Source organism: Neurospora tetrasperma, assembly GCF_000213175.1.
Source record: "Neurospora tetrasperma FGSC 2508 unplaced genomic scaffold NEUTE1scaffold_4, whole genome shotgun sequence".
Taxonomy (NCBI): domain Eukaryota; kingdom Fungi; phylum Ascomycota; class Sordariomycetes; order Sordariales; family Sordariaceae; genus Neurospora; species Neurospora tetrasperma.
Genome location: NW_009799102.1, coordinates 300185 through 314246, shown reverse-complemented (window position 1 = coordinate 314246; position 14062 = coordinate 300185). Strand labels below are relative to the sequence as shown.

Sequence of the window (14062 nt, the reverse complement as noted above, 5' to 3'; positions counted from 1 at the left end):
ACACACCACACTAGCTACTGCTCACTCACTCTCGTGATGCTGAGATGCTCTCTTCTTGATGTTGTTGACCAGCAAATGGTTGATGACCACAGGCAGTTGACCAACCGTCGTGGCCTTGTTGGTCTTGCAGCAACAGCAGCAGCAACGGATTGAAACCGATGTACTGCGTAGGGAGCGAGGGGAGGCGGTTCCCCGGAGGCTTACACCTTTTCCAGCGCCCCCTTCTTGTGACTGAATGCATCACTGCCAACTGGAGTGGTGTTGATACTATTGATGCTTCCATGCCGAACAACCAATGCCCCCTCATCCAAGGTGAAGCTGTACACTATGCCCGTGGTAGAGGAGGTCTGACAACTGGCAAAGTGGATGGGCGTGACTGTTCCGGTGGTGTCGTCTAGTCCAGGGCAGGCTCTTTGACAATGCAGCCTTGATACAACTTTAAGCCGGCAGGCAGGGAATTGAGGGAAGATCCAGAGATCCAAACCGATCCAGGAATTTGGAGCCGTGATTGGACTTTCTTGGTCATCATATTGCCAGGGTCTCAAAGCGTCCTTTTTCTTTTTGGTGTTGACCGAATGTCCACACATGGAGAGCCGGAGATACAGAAGTTGTGCTCCCTAGTATTGTCCCCGGACAACAACTGAATACCCCAGACAGCTCCCTTGACTTTCCGGATAGTCCCCTACTCGGGGAAGCAGCCATGGCACGAGCCGGTCAACAGTCCCTGGTTATTGACTGTCGGTCTAGAGCAGAGAGATCTGAAAGGAGACGGATGCCAAACTGAAAATAGCCATGGCATTCTCGACGCGATTGGGAAGAAGAAAGCCATGGCGGGCGTGGACATGCTGACGAGATTAGAGGATTTCCATTAGAGGCCAGGTGCGGTGAGCTGGGTGCTGGAAAAGGCAAGGTGAGGATGAAAGAGGTCAAGTGTCAGCCGGCGACGACGCCGAAAGGTAAAAGTTGATTACACTAGCAATTTCCCCTCATTTGGCTTGTCCGGGCTGGCAGTCAGGGTCACATACACCGGCTGGCGGACAGTTGGTGACGGCTCGCTACCCCCCTCTGACGCTGATGGACGCCCGGTGATTGCAGTGAGCGGAACACGGACCCTTCCGTCTCAGCTGCCCTGTGCCCCTCCATCACAGCTTGAATCTGATGAGGTGGCAGCGGCTTATCTCTGGAGCACAGACCACTTTCCACTTTGTCTGGGTGCCTGTGCAACACCAAAGTTGGGGAAGGAACTACAGTACTAGAGTCACGATGGGATCATCTGATGCGACACCTCGGAAAGAGGGAAGGTGTTCTGCCAGCATGAAATCAAGACAAGATGCAGGAGCCTCTGGGACTGCGAGAGTGAGTGAGATTAACATCCATGGAATGTATGGACGGAGGGCCGGAGACCTGGAAGTAGTCAGTCACCATCTCGAGGTTTCAGTTCTCCTCTCTTCATGGAGTTTCCCCCACACACCTCAGCACGCAGCAACTGAACCGCCAGCTGTACAACACCCTCTTTGTCCCTCGTTTACAACTGCCAGGCGATGAGACCCGACGGAAGCAACTGGCAGCAAGCCACCACACCACCCACCCACACTGTCTCTCTCCCCGGACTTTTCCACCTGCACACACTCAATTGCAGTGCCCGTCAATGCATGCAAGGAGGAGGAAGCGGCTCAGCATGGGTGGTAATTGGTAGAGTGACCACTTCACTGGCCGCAGCGCAGCGCTCCAAGCCGACCGACGCATCGCATTGCCTTGTTGCCGTCCGTCTTCACGCCCACGACGCCGTCTTCACAAAGTTCCATTCCATCTTCCGCAACGACGACGACGCTAGCCAGCGCAGCACATTGCCCGTCATGATTGGGTTGGGTTGACACGGGGCCAGAGCCAATGACAACCTCCAGCTGGCTTTTGTTACTTTCCTAGGTACCCTTCCAGCACAGCCCGCTTAGGTAGGTACTACCAACCTCTATCATACACTCACACAACACTGCCCTGGTGCTGTGGAAAACAACAACTCGCTCTTTTTCTTTTTATTTTTCCAGTCTTCCAGATGCTTTGTCAGTGTCACACCGACGCATTACCACACACACACACACACACAGGTACACAACCACACCAAACCACCACATGTATTCCAAGCAAAAAGCAACGAATATGCCCTCTATGCCTGGCGTGGCCCAATGGTGGTGATGATGGTGGTATCCGATGCTGGAGAATATCCATGGCCAAACACAAATTATCGCCAACCTGACTGGGCCGTTAGGTACAAGGCCACCCACCCACCACTCCATCATCAAGCATCCAACTGAAAGCACCAAACCGGCATCAAACTAGACTACTGCAGCTACTCCCGTCTCGAGGCTCGGCTCCTCGTGTAGAGTCTACAATGGCTCGGGAATTGTCGAATCATGCACCCGTACAATCTCGAGTATACTCTCGCCTTGATGTCTGTCTTACTTTTCCCCTTGGACTAGTGTAGTTGGATGGATTGGGATAGGTACAGTATTCCTCCCACGGCTCTCCGCGACGACTCCCTACTTGGACGTGGGGCATTTACACCTTAGTACGTACCATACAGTAATTCCGGATTGGTATTCCACCCAACGAATGGAGCCGCTGATCTTCTAAACTCACCAACCGGCACATGTAATCCCGTTCGACTGTGTGTCCTTTTGCTGCTAATCTCAGAATGCATCTTGCGCCAACGACCCAAGGTTAGCAATCATTTGCGCTGCCTATGGTATGGTAGTGCCAGGAGGCTACGGCAGCAAATCCGAACTCATTCCTCGATGGGCATGTCGACATCTGGCAACCGACCGATATGGAGCGAGGCTAAACCACTGCGGCATGCTTCCAGTCGATATACACTACACTACACTAGACCAAGTATGACGATAGAGTCATTACAGTATCCGCCGCCAATGTCCCCCTGCTGGCCGAACCTGGGGTGCTGCTGCTGCTGCTGCAAGTGCTACACCAGGGTTTTGTTCGCTGCGGCAGGGCACATGCAACACCGCCAAGTATTTGCACCTTTTTGCGGCCGTCAACCGTCCTGACGATGCCTGCTTGCATTCGGCTGTTGTTCGGCTGCCGTATAGACGTTGAGACTCGTTGGCAGATCACGTTGGGTCATTTTCAAGGGACTGCCCAAGCCAGCCAGCCAGCCAGCCGGCCCACCATGCCTACCAATCCCACCACCAAGCAAGCATATCCGCAAATCGGGGACAAGATCTCTTTCTCTCTCTCTCTCTCTGACCACCTCTTTAGCGTACATACATTCACAGCGTATCACAGCAGCCGGCCCAGATTCGTCACTGGTCACTGCAAAAAGAAAGAAAGTCTTCCCCGCTGCCAGGCAACCTCAAATTCGACACGCTCAGGCAGACCGCAGCCGATTGATATCGCTACTACTCTAGCGTCCCGGAAGACGGTGTCATGTCAGTCCCGTCGGTCCTCGTGCGAACTTGCAGCTTGCGGGCATACCAAGTATGCAGTACTAGTCTAGTACACTACACACGCGGGCAGGCAAGGAGTATCATTGCGCCAATCTTCCACAAAACGTTTAGAGACAGAAACCCCCCCTGTTCCAGGATACCGTTGATCCTCGGGCCAAATCGTCACCACTTAGCGCAGAGAGCAGGCGTCGGTGTGGGTACTACCTAGTGTAGGGTAGGTATTCTTCCCCCCCAAGAAAAGTAAAGTATCTCATCCCACCCTCTTGGCGCTCTGCCCATCTGAGACTGGAACAAGGACTGGCACCCGCATATCGACGAGGCCTAAAATAATATACACTACCATACACTACACTACACCACACTGCAATGTATGTAGGTACAACGGTACATGCAAGGTGGTAACATGCATCTGGATACCTTGTCCTGGTCCCCAAAAAGCCCACCTCCTCCAATCCTCGAGCCGTACAACGGCGTGCACATCAACAAGCCTCGTGGGACTGACTGGATAAATATCGTTGCTCGCCGTCTGTGTGCCAGTCCTTTTCCCCTCTGAAACACCACCCACTTTGCCAATTCTCTAATTTGTTCGACCGTCACCTCAACAAGAGAGATCTTCCTATCCATCACGCGCCCTAGCACGCCTTAGCAGCACAGCTTCACCCGCCTCATCGGACACCAAGTTTATTCAACTCCATCCGACCAAGCAAACTTTACACTCACGATCGTCTCTGCCAAGATTGAGGCTATCTGTGCTCCCGACGAGAACCACTCCAGATCGTCCCTTCTCGACACCTGTGCTTGCCGTACTGGACGACTACGTCTAGTACCGCGGCAGCCCTATCCAGCTCATCATGAGCCAACCAACCCTTGACGGCCTCGAGACCCATCAGTTAGAGGCCCTATTACACCAGAGTCAAGAGCAAGCTCGCGCTGCTGAGAACCAGGCTCGCGCCATTGAGAATCAGCTCAAAGCTCGATCTTCAGTTCTCACGCCAACCTTCTCAGATTTCGACACTGTACCGGGGAATTATCGAGTCTCTTCCTCGGGTTCACCAGCAGCCAGCAATGTACGCTCACGAAGCAACACAATACCCCGCAGTGTGGGAGGTGTCGGCATGGTCCCGACTTTGAGCCTCAACGGCAACCATGCACCGCAACCGCCCTTGGTAAGGAAAACCCGCTGGCTGTGATCAAACGCTCAGTTCCACTCATTTTCTGTATAGGAGCAAAGTCGCCCCATGAAGCGCTCAAAGACCACTCATCCCACCACGCCGGCCACTGCTGCCACCACAGTGAGAATGGCGAGGTCCCGTTCAAGCGCATCGGCCCAGCCCGCGTATAGGCCGCACAACCCATTTGCTGGATCCGGCCCGGTTACCCCGCCGTATCCCCGGCCTGCGCGGAACAGCCTGCCAGCTACCCACCCCAGTTCCACGATACTGGAAACCGCCTTCAACCTCAACCAGTTGCAGCGGCCTACGGCTACTGCCTTTCTTTACGGGAATCCCAGCTTCCATGCCCAGCTTCCTCAACGGCCGTTGCCGATGGGGTCATTAGCAGAGACTGGCATGGAGATGAATCCAGCTGATTTTATCTCCATGTGGGACCAGGAGGAAATGGCCATGACATCGCCTCTACATACGCAGCCCATTGGTATCCCTACAGCCCGCCATATCGGCCACTTCCAATATCCTGGCGACTCTGGGAACCCGTCAGTGTGCGGCTCCTTAACATCGGCACCTACTCTCGAAACCGTCCCGATGACAAGGTCCAACAGCAATCTAAACGACAATATGCCCAATCACTTTGCCGAAATGGTTCGCATAGAGTCTCAGCAACCGAGTCCACGAAACCGCCGGGAAAGCTATAGTCAACCGCAGCCCTTCACGACCTCGCTGTTGGGAAAACGGTCAGCGTCCGATCCTGATTTCCTGGATGCCGACACCAATGGGCTTCCAGTCTCGTTCAATAGCCACCTTTACTCTGCGTCGGCACCCGCAAACACACTTTCCTTGAGCAACCAATACCAGATGGGGAACTTGGTACTGCAATCAACCTCTGAATCTCCGGCTGAAGACGACATCGAACAAGAACTGGATCAGCACCTGTCCATGGAGAGATCGGAATCCAAGGATAGCGAAAAGTCAAATCAGTCCCAGTCGTTGAAGCATCGTGCCAAGGAGGCTCTCGTCCGTCAAAACGTTAACGCCTCCAAGTCCCGACATCTCCAGCCCAAACCTGCCACAGACGCTACCAAAATGGAATCTTCGGAACCTGCTGGTGTGGCTGGCAAGGACGGAAAGGCCGTCATCACCAAGACCAAGTACGAGCGACCCAAGCACCCCAAGGTCAAGTGCCTTCAGTGCAACGAGAACCCAGAAGGCTTTAGGGGCGAGCACGAGTTGCGTCGACACACCGAAGCGAAACATAACATGTTGGTCAAGAAGTGGGTCTGCCGTGATCCAGCTCTCGATGGTATTCCCCATTCGGAAAAGGCCGTCAAGCCTCTTGCGGATTGCAAGCAATGCTCGCAGGGAAAGCAATATGGAGCATACTACAACGCTGCTGCTCATTTGCGCCGAACGCACTTCAAGGTCAAGCAGTCGCGCAAGGGTGCCAACTCCAAGGGTGCCAAGAGTGGCGCTGGCCAGGCCAGTAAAGCTGAAGAGGAGAAGCGTGGTGGAAAAGGTGGCGGTGACTGGCCTCCTATGTCTGAGCTCAAACACTGGATGGTGGAGAAGCTGGTTCCCATGGACCAAGAGGGCGCCTTCAACCAAGACGGTGCTGATTCCGACGGCGGTGTTGACCCTGAAGACACGGAGAATGGACTCTTTGACGCTCAATACGTTCAGGCCGGGTTCGGGCTCGCGCCCAGGACAGGTGTCTTTGATGTAGCTGCCTTTGCCGGCGTAGGGGGAAGCTTCCAGGATTTCGACGCGTTGAACGCCACAGCGTTCCCCAACGTGAACGGAGAACTGGGCCTACCAAGTTCAGGTCTCCTCATGGACGCTGGCCTATATGTGCACCAGCCAATCCACTCCATGCCCATCGCTTCGGGATTCGATTTTGGCACGGCTCCAGATGCGCCGCAACAACAACAACATGCCATGCCACCCGCCATGACGAGCATCGACAATCACAATTACACATCCCCTGTCTCGTCGACTACCACGATTACCCAAGTCGGCTTATCAGCGGAACACCAATTTCTCATGGCACCGGCCATGCAAGCCTCGCAGAACGATGTGCCGGATATGTCCTTCGATCTGATGTTTACGGCTGGCGCACAGTAACGCCGACTTGCTAATGGTCGTCTATCTGGATTCTTGCCTTCGACGTCCGGCTTTTTCACATGAAATCTTTCTTCATCGACTCTTCATGACAGCGTTTTCTTATGCCGCATTACGCCTTCGATTCTTCTGCTTCCTATGCCGGCTTTATATTTCCCGATTTCACTCTGTCTGGTCTTGGTCCTCTGGTAGGGCACAGGGGCGTGGTGGATACGTTCCGCAATGGTTCCGCAGGTGTCTCGCTTCCCTCGGGATCCTCGAACCTTGACGCAGACCCTGATCGTCGCACACATGGATCAACTGTCGCACGACCTCGAATTCAGAATGTCCATGGCGCTTTGAGCAGCACAGCCCCCGTCGGCCGAAACAAGGCCTTCAGCCAGAAGCTCACCCGACATGCCGCTAATTGACATCATGATGACCAGGGCAATCCATCTTGCCCCGTCTCGTCCTTTGGGTGTCACTAGGGTCCGGCGTTAGCACCTATCTTTGGAGAATCCTTTTGTTTTCTTGTCACCTATTGTGGTTTTTCTACTTCAGCGTTCTTACATCACTGTTTCAGCTTTCGGTACGACACGACACAAGCAAGCAAGCATAAGCGTCAAGAGGCATTGCGTGTACAGGTTGTTTGGGTAGTACAGGAGATTCAGCCCGACGGCGAACGGTTAGCGGGTAGCGGCGGCGTTCCGCAAGTGGTGTTTCGGATAAGGGACCGTTAGGTTCTGTGTGTGTTTTTCTTTGGGGGGCTTTTTGTTTTTGGGTAGGCTGTCTTGCATGTTCCACGCATGGACATTTGGCTTTACGTGGTTTTTCTACGATACGATTACCCCCTTGTGTTCGTTTGTTACTTGTTGATGTGCTGTCAACAAATCCTGGTTTCTGTACACAGCGATTTCCCAGGTTTTTTTTTTTTTTTTCTTTCGTCTTTCTTGGTGTTTATGGATTTGAGCCGGCGGTAGATATACAATACCTGGGTATCTCTTTGGATAAGGGCAATTTGACAAAAAGAGAGCAATTGGCGAAAAGAGCAGCAGACAGAGAGAGAGTGTGTGGCAGGGCCACATGCCAGTCTGCCTTATCAGATATTAAATACCAAATACCAGATACCGGATATCATATCGTATCATATCATATTACATCAAAATCTTTATCTATTGGGTTGTGATCGATGTATCTTTCACACATCTATTTATCTACTTAGTCAAGGGCGCAGCAAAACAGGTAGCAAGCACGCCGTTTTGGGAGTGTGGAGGGGATACGGTAGTCGAGCGTAATAGACACTGTGGTGAGTGAGCTTACACTACATCAGCCAGCACTCGTCATGGAGTGTGTTACGGGACATTACGGTAGGATCTGAACTTGAAACGACCTTAGACTAGAGGGTTGTTTTTTTTTTTTTTTTTTTAAGTGAATGAATGAAGAAAAGAGTGTAAGAACGACGGACGGACGGAACGAAACTTTGGCATGTGATCATCACTGGACGCTGTGAACGAAAGAACAATGCATCAGCATCAAGCCCCTACCCGTCGTCGTCCCTTCCGTGCAACCAGCCTCTTTTTTTTTTTTTTTTCCTTTTTTTTTTTTTTCAGCCATGAATCAACAGCAGAAGAGCGGGTACATGGCCAAATGGAAAAAAGGAAGAACAACAAGCGCACAGTTGACCGGTTTTATAGAGCTGGCAACAGTTCGCCGAGTAACGACTGGATGACGAGAATGAGAAGGAGACCAGACGGCCGCCAGGCAGGCAGATAGACAGCTGGTAAGTGAACAACAACAACAACAACAACAACAACAACAACAACAACAATGGCCATGTCCGTCCAGTGGAGAAAAGCGTCAGACAGTTAGGTTAGAGGTAGCTAGCTAGCTGCCCACTCGCTCACTACCATGATGAGTTGGTGACGATCAATGCAATAGAGGTACCATAAGTAGTGAATTAGAGACGAGGAATTAGGTAATTAGGTAGGTAAGGTACCTAGACGTCGGTATAGTTTCGTATATGCCGTGTTACTTTAAGGACACAGATAGGCTCGACGGGGGGACTGAGGGTAGGTAGGTTGAGGCAGGGGCAAAGATTGGAGAGCTATCGATGACTCTTGTGGAATTATGGAACCAACCTACTATAACTAGGTAACTAACATCGTAAGCAAACATCGTAGACATCGTAAGAGGTACTCATGGTGACGACCAAGGTTCAATAAAGGTTAAGGTCAACAAAACCGTGAAAAGGGTCAAAGCCGTACCATAGTAGGCCTAGCAAGGCCTGTCGTCCTGTAGATTTTCCCGCTAATACGCCACGAAGATTCGAGATCGGGAACTATCGGGGGCCACGATGGAGTTGTACCTACCCTAGGTACACTACACCACCGCATGGAAGACCGCATTGAACGCAAACCCATATAAATACACGCAAGAAAATCGTCCTCGGGACTAGACTAGTTAAGTTAGGATTTGGAGAAGTTGGGAGTGCGGGTAGGTACGGTCAGTTTTGTCACGGGACCTTGAGACCTAGGATTGTGATGGGTGTAGGTAGTGGCACAGCGTTCTTTCGAAAATTAGGGAAAGTTTGGAAAACGATGGTCCGTTGCCTCTTTCCAGAAACGGAAACGAAAACAAAATGTTGCAAGCTTTACGAACCCAAACAAGATGTGAGGAGAGAAGCAACCTGGCGTTTTGGAAAACAGAGGATCCAATGCGGGAAACTTCGTGGCTGGCTCATTTACGTGCTGCCTACGGGATTAAGATCCCTCTGTATGTACTTGTTCACTGGGGTGTGTTGAAGTCAGCAAGAGTTAGAGGCAACGATATTCATTCTCGTTGCAAGTGTCCCATACCTCATGGTCGTTCCTTTCGCAGCTCACCTCAGATGCCGAATATGTCACAGCACTTTGTCAAATGAAATCAGAAGACCATCGATGTACCTAATGAAACCGCTCCATCCCATACATGCCCTAACTTTCTGCAAGATGTCCACACAAATGCCGCCGCTGGCCCTTTGAAGGGCGCCTCGATGTCTATCTGTACAAGTATATAAACAAGAGAGAAACCCATCATCGTTCGTAGTCGTCATACCCCGTCATGTTCGCCTGTTTCAATACCAGATGCCCAAGCCGTAACATGATGTGCTGTAACCCATGCTGAAATCCATATTCGATAACCACCTCCCAAGCCAATGCCATACGCCATATTCCATAACCATGTCACATTATCCATATCCATTATCATACCTCGTAAACCCAAATCTTACTCGCGTGCATCTGCCTCAGCATCCCAAACCCACCATCCTTCCCTTCCTCCATCTTGCTCTTCTCCCACATCCGAATTCGCGCTTCCAAAATCCGAATCGTACACAGCCTCGAATGCTCCTGCAGTCAAATCTACATCCTCCGACTCCGGACATCTCTCTGGCGCGCATCTGTCGGCTACCCTCGCCTGAATCCAGTTATCCCTATTCTCAAAGTCGTCGTTTCGTCCTAGCCAGATCACCTTTCCACAAAGCGGGTTCGTGTTTGGATCTGAGTTCAGAGAACTGTCCTGTAGTTCTTGCGGGAGGAGGTCGGTAGCACGTTTGGCAGCTTCGTCCCAGATTTTGTACGAGATGGCGACGACGACCTCGTCATTGGTGATGTTGTAGCCGCAAGCGCCGGTGCCGTTGGAAGGAGAGTAATGATTGAAGGTTGCTTGGTGGATCGCCATCGGGGGGTCTTCACCGAGGGGAGGGGGGATTGGGAGGTCGCTGTCGTCGTCATTGTGCTTGAGTCCGAGTCCCAATCCAAGGCCGAGTGCCAACCCGAGCAACAAGAGCAACAGAAGTGGCAGAAGAACGAAAAGACAAAACCGACGCCTGTCTAAACCAAAGGGGTACCGCTTCTCAGGCGGCAACAACCTCTGATTGACCCAACTCCTCATCCTCTCCTTCTCCGTGAGTCTCGGCGGTGGCGGTGGATTCGGAATGCTTCCCAGCGTCGTAACGGTATGCGTCGGCACTATCCCGCCCTCACCATGTCGTTCCAGATCCAAGCCCGCAGAGCTATTCTTCCCATACCCAAATCCCAAACTCTTTCTCCAGCCCGAATTATTCGCCCCATGCTGATCGTTGGGAGGCATCGCCTCATCTTTCTCCTCGGCAACCGGCGGGTCCATCAAACTGAACAACGAAGGAATTGACATGGAGCGCGGCTTATGCTGCTTCTTGACAAAACTCGGCTGCTTCCTCGCTTCGAAGAAGGGAATGGACGATAGTAGGTTGCGCGTCTGCTGTAGCTTGCTGCGCTTGGGCGGGTTTCGGGGCGTTTCCCATTCGGGGAGGTAGCGGATGCGGCGCTCGACTCGGAGGCGGGTCCTCGTGACATATGCGGGCTCCTGTCTAGCTGCCTCTGGAGATGTATCGAGGGATGGAAGCGATGGGAGTGGTCGTGGGTAGACGGCCGTGGGCGGGGGACTGGGGCTGACCATCCTAAGGCCTGCTCCGAATCCCGGCCACGTTGGAACTGTAGACATTGGGAATATGGAGGATATGGGAGAAACAGGAGCTGGGTCGGTGTCGGTGGGGGAGTCGATCGGGAAGTCTGGCGGATGGGATTGGAGTGGTGAAGGGAGTGGGATGGGGAGGTCTCTTTCAGAGTCGTGCGAAGCCATCGTGGTTAGCTTGAAGAAATGGAGTGTAAAAATAAAGATGACGCAATGGTGATGGCGCCGTCGGTGACTAGGCAGTTCCTGGATAGTGATGTTTCTGATGGTGTTTTTCCGCTAACCCAAATGAATGACAGTTCGGAAGCGTCGTGCTAAAAGTCGAATTCGAATCCGAATCCCATAGCGTCTCGTGGTCGAGCCGTAGTCGTATCCTGGCTTCAACAGCGATACTTGCGGAAGGGGAAAAAGAAAAGCGTGCAAAGGGAGACACGGGAAGCGAGAGAGAGAAGGGAAGACGGAAGCGGCATCGAGACCAACCCTCCCGTGTGTGTGTGTGTGTGTGTGTGTGCCTGTCACTGCCCGTGTCCCGTCACAAACCTTTCACAGACGAGACCAGGCTCACATTCAGCAGCAAGCAGCAGGAAGGTGCGAATGGAATGGTTTCACAAGACAAGCCAGTCACTACCATAGGTATTGAGTGCCAGTCCAGTCACGGCAATTAGAAGCGTGATGAGGAATGTGACTTGCTTGGTTTCCCATCCATTTCTGGAGTGTAGTGTGGTAGTGAACCCCGCCCTTCTATCGACCCATCGTTTCGTTTCTGGCCATCATGCCTCTGATCCAATCGGTAGTGGTATGTATGATACGAAGAAGGGTGAAATCGGGAAAGGGAAAAAAACGTAACGTTTCGTCCGGAAGTTATCTAGCGAACAACTGAACTTTTCATCACTCGGCAGAGACCAGTCTCGAACTTTTCATCGGCGGCAGCCCAGGCCAGGAACAGGAACAGCCAGGAAAAGAAAAGATGCAGGGAGAACCCCGCTAACCCCCGCCCTTCCCACGCGGGCTGCCCACGCTACCACCTGCCTTAACCACGCGCCGCGCCAGCAAAAACCAATGCATGTCAGTCAGTAGCAGGGCAGGGCAGCGCAGGGCAGCGCAGGGCAGCGCAGTGCCGGAGCCGGACAGCGCCTCCGGCTCAGGTACACTAACGCTACATACATCCACTAACGCGACGCTTCGATGCTTCGACACATGGACGCTACAGCAGGTACACATCTGCCGGCATTTTACACCAAAGATTAACGTGATGAAGTGCAACGTGATGATAACTTCATGTTCCGTTTAAAAAATGGCTGCTTTTCTTTTTACCTACAACGCCCAGAGCATGGTAAAGTGACGGTACCTCGGTCACAGTTGACAGATATAGATTCCCCACGGAAGCGATTCGCGGGGGGGGAATGCCGCCCTGATAAACATGAAACATGAAACATCCACGGAGGGCGCGCGCGCGAAACATATTGGCCAAGACTCCCCGTCCAGGCTGATCAAGCGGCCGACAGCCCAAGCCAGTTTCCGCACCACTTTTCCGTGTGTAGTAGAAAGAACTTGTCCGACAACCTGAAAACTGAACTGAATCTGGCTCAGAAATCTTCCAGGCTAGGTATTATTTCGCAAAAGCTGTTCAACGAACGACACTTGGAAGTCAAGCCCAAGACACAACTGCCTAACATATGGACCAATCAGATCATCGCAAATCACACCTAAAACAACCAATTCCGGACCTCTGGACCTCTGGACCTCTGGAATCTGGAATCTGGAATCTGAGACCTGGAACAGAGACAGAGAGCAATTCCAAACAGCCTATATACTTGGTTCCTGGAATCCATTTCCGAGTCATCGGATATCCTCTTAATACCAATATAGCATGTGAACGCCAGACCCAATAAATGCAAAACCCAGTATGAAATTAACCTGCCCGACTGGTGTGGTCTGCATTTACAAGGCACACTATTCTACTGCAACAACATACAAAGAAAGACACATCCCAACCTATTCCATCAACCGTTCTAGGTAATTTCCTGTACAGTCGAAATCCATACGTCCTGTGCACCCTCGTACAAGTACCTCGTACAAGTACCTCGTACAAGTACCTCGTACCTGTCCTGTCCTATGGCTGCTGTACAACCCCATCATCACCATCATTATCATCATCATCAAAGATTCTGGAACATACCCATGACCTACTTCTATACGAGCTCGAAAACGAGATCTGGATAGATTGATTGACTGACTTTATATATTACGTGCAGCTCAAGCTCAACCTTAGGTATTGAAGGCTCACTTTACGATCTCGGCACGCAACCTAACTAATGCCCGCCACACCGTTGTCTTTACTTATCCCGTGCAGCCCGTGCAGCTCGTGTAGTGTGGTTACAGGTAAACGGTAAACGACGTACATCAAGGTTGGTGACGTGGACTTTGTGTTCTCGTTCGAAGGTTCGTGTGTTCGTATGTTCGCATGTTTGCAGGTACGGGCGCAGGTACGGGCGCAGGTATGGGCGCAGGTACAAAGTAACGACACGAAGTTAGAGGTACAATAGAGTGGAAAGAATGAATAGAAACAAGCATGTGGGTGCTCAAAGTTCCGGGCCCTTCCATCCTTGTCCCGGCACGTGGACTGTTCGGGTCCTTCCGTCGTCGATCTCCGTCGCTGTTCAGATCCAAGTTTCTTCACTTCGTCGGTGATCGGCCTCTCGGCACCGGTAGGGACCGGTACGGGAAGCGGGTGTAGCCAGGTGTTAGGTGCTGCTCGGGTTACTCATCTTTAACTTTGATAAATCCGGGGGGAAACGATCGTTAGCAATGGACGTAAATGGCCCTAAATGACTGAACGGGTTT

At 52.0% G+C, this 14062-nt stretch overlaps 3 protein-coding genes across 3 annotated transcripts; 2 read left to right on the top strand and 1 right to left on the bottom strand.

The window, feature by feature from the left end:
• Positions 1-2932: 2932 nt before the first annotated feature.
• Positions 2933-3666, top strand: NEUTE1DRAFT_45608 (uncharacterized protein; the record flags this gene model as incomplete). Its single annotated transcript, XM_009853347.1, has 2 exons — positions 2933-3271; positions 3529-3666. Coding segments are annotated over 2 exons (477 nt in total), but the record flags the coding sequence as incomplete, so codon positions are not given.
• A 643-nt stretch (positions 3667-4309) lies between these two features.
• NEUTE1DRAFT_122737 (uncharacterized protein) lies at positions 4310-6751 on the top strand (the record flags this gene model as incomplete). The annotated part of the gene is made up of 2 exons (XM_009853450.1): positions 4310-4624; positions 4682-6751. 2 exons carry the CDS (start codon positions 4310-4312, stop codon positions 6749-6751), a joined length of 2385 nt encoding a protein of 794 aa, XP_009851752.1.
• A 3240-nt stretch (positions 6752-9991) lies between these two features.
• NEUTE1DRAFT_130182 (uncharacterized protein) lies at positions 9992-11386 on the bottom strand (the record flags this gene model as incomplete). The annotated part of the gene is made up of 1 exon (XM_009853449.1): positions 9992-11386. One exon carries the CDS (start codon positions 11384-11386, stop codon positions 9992-9994), a length of 1395 nt encoding a protein of 464 aa, XP_009851751.1.
• Positions 11387-14062: the final 2676 nt, after the last annotated feature.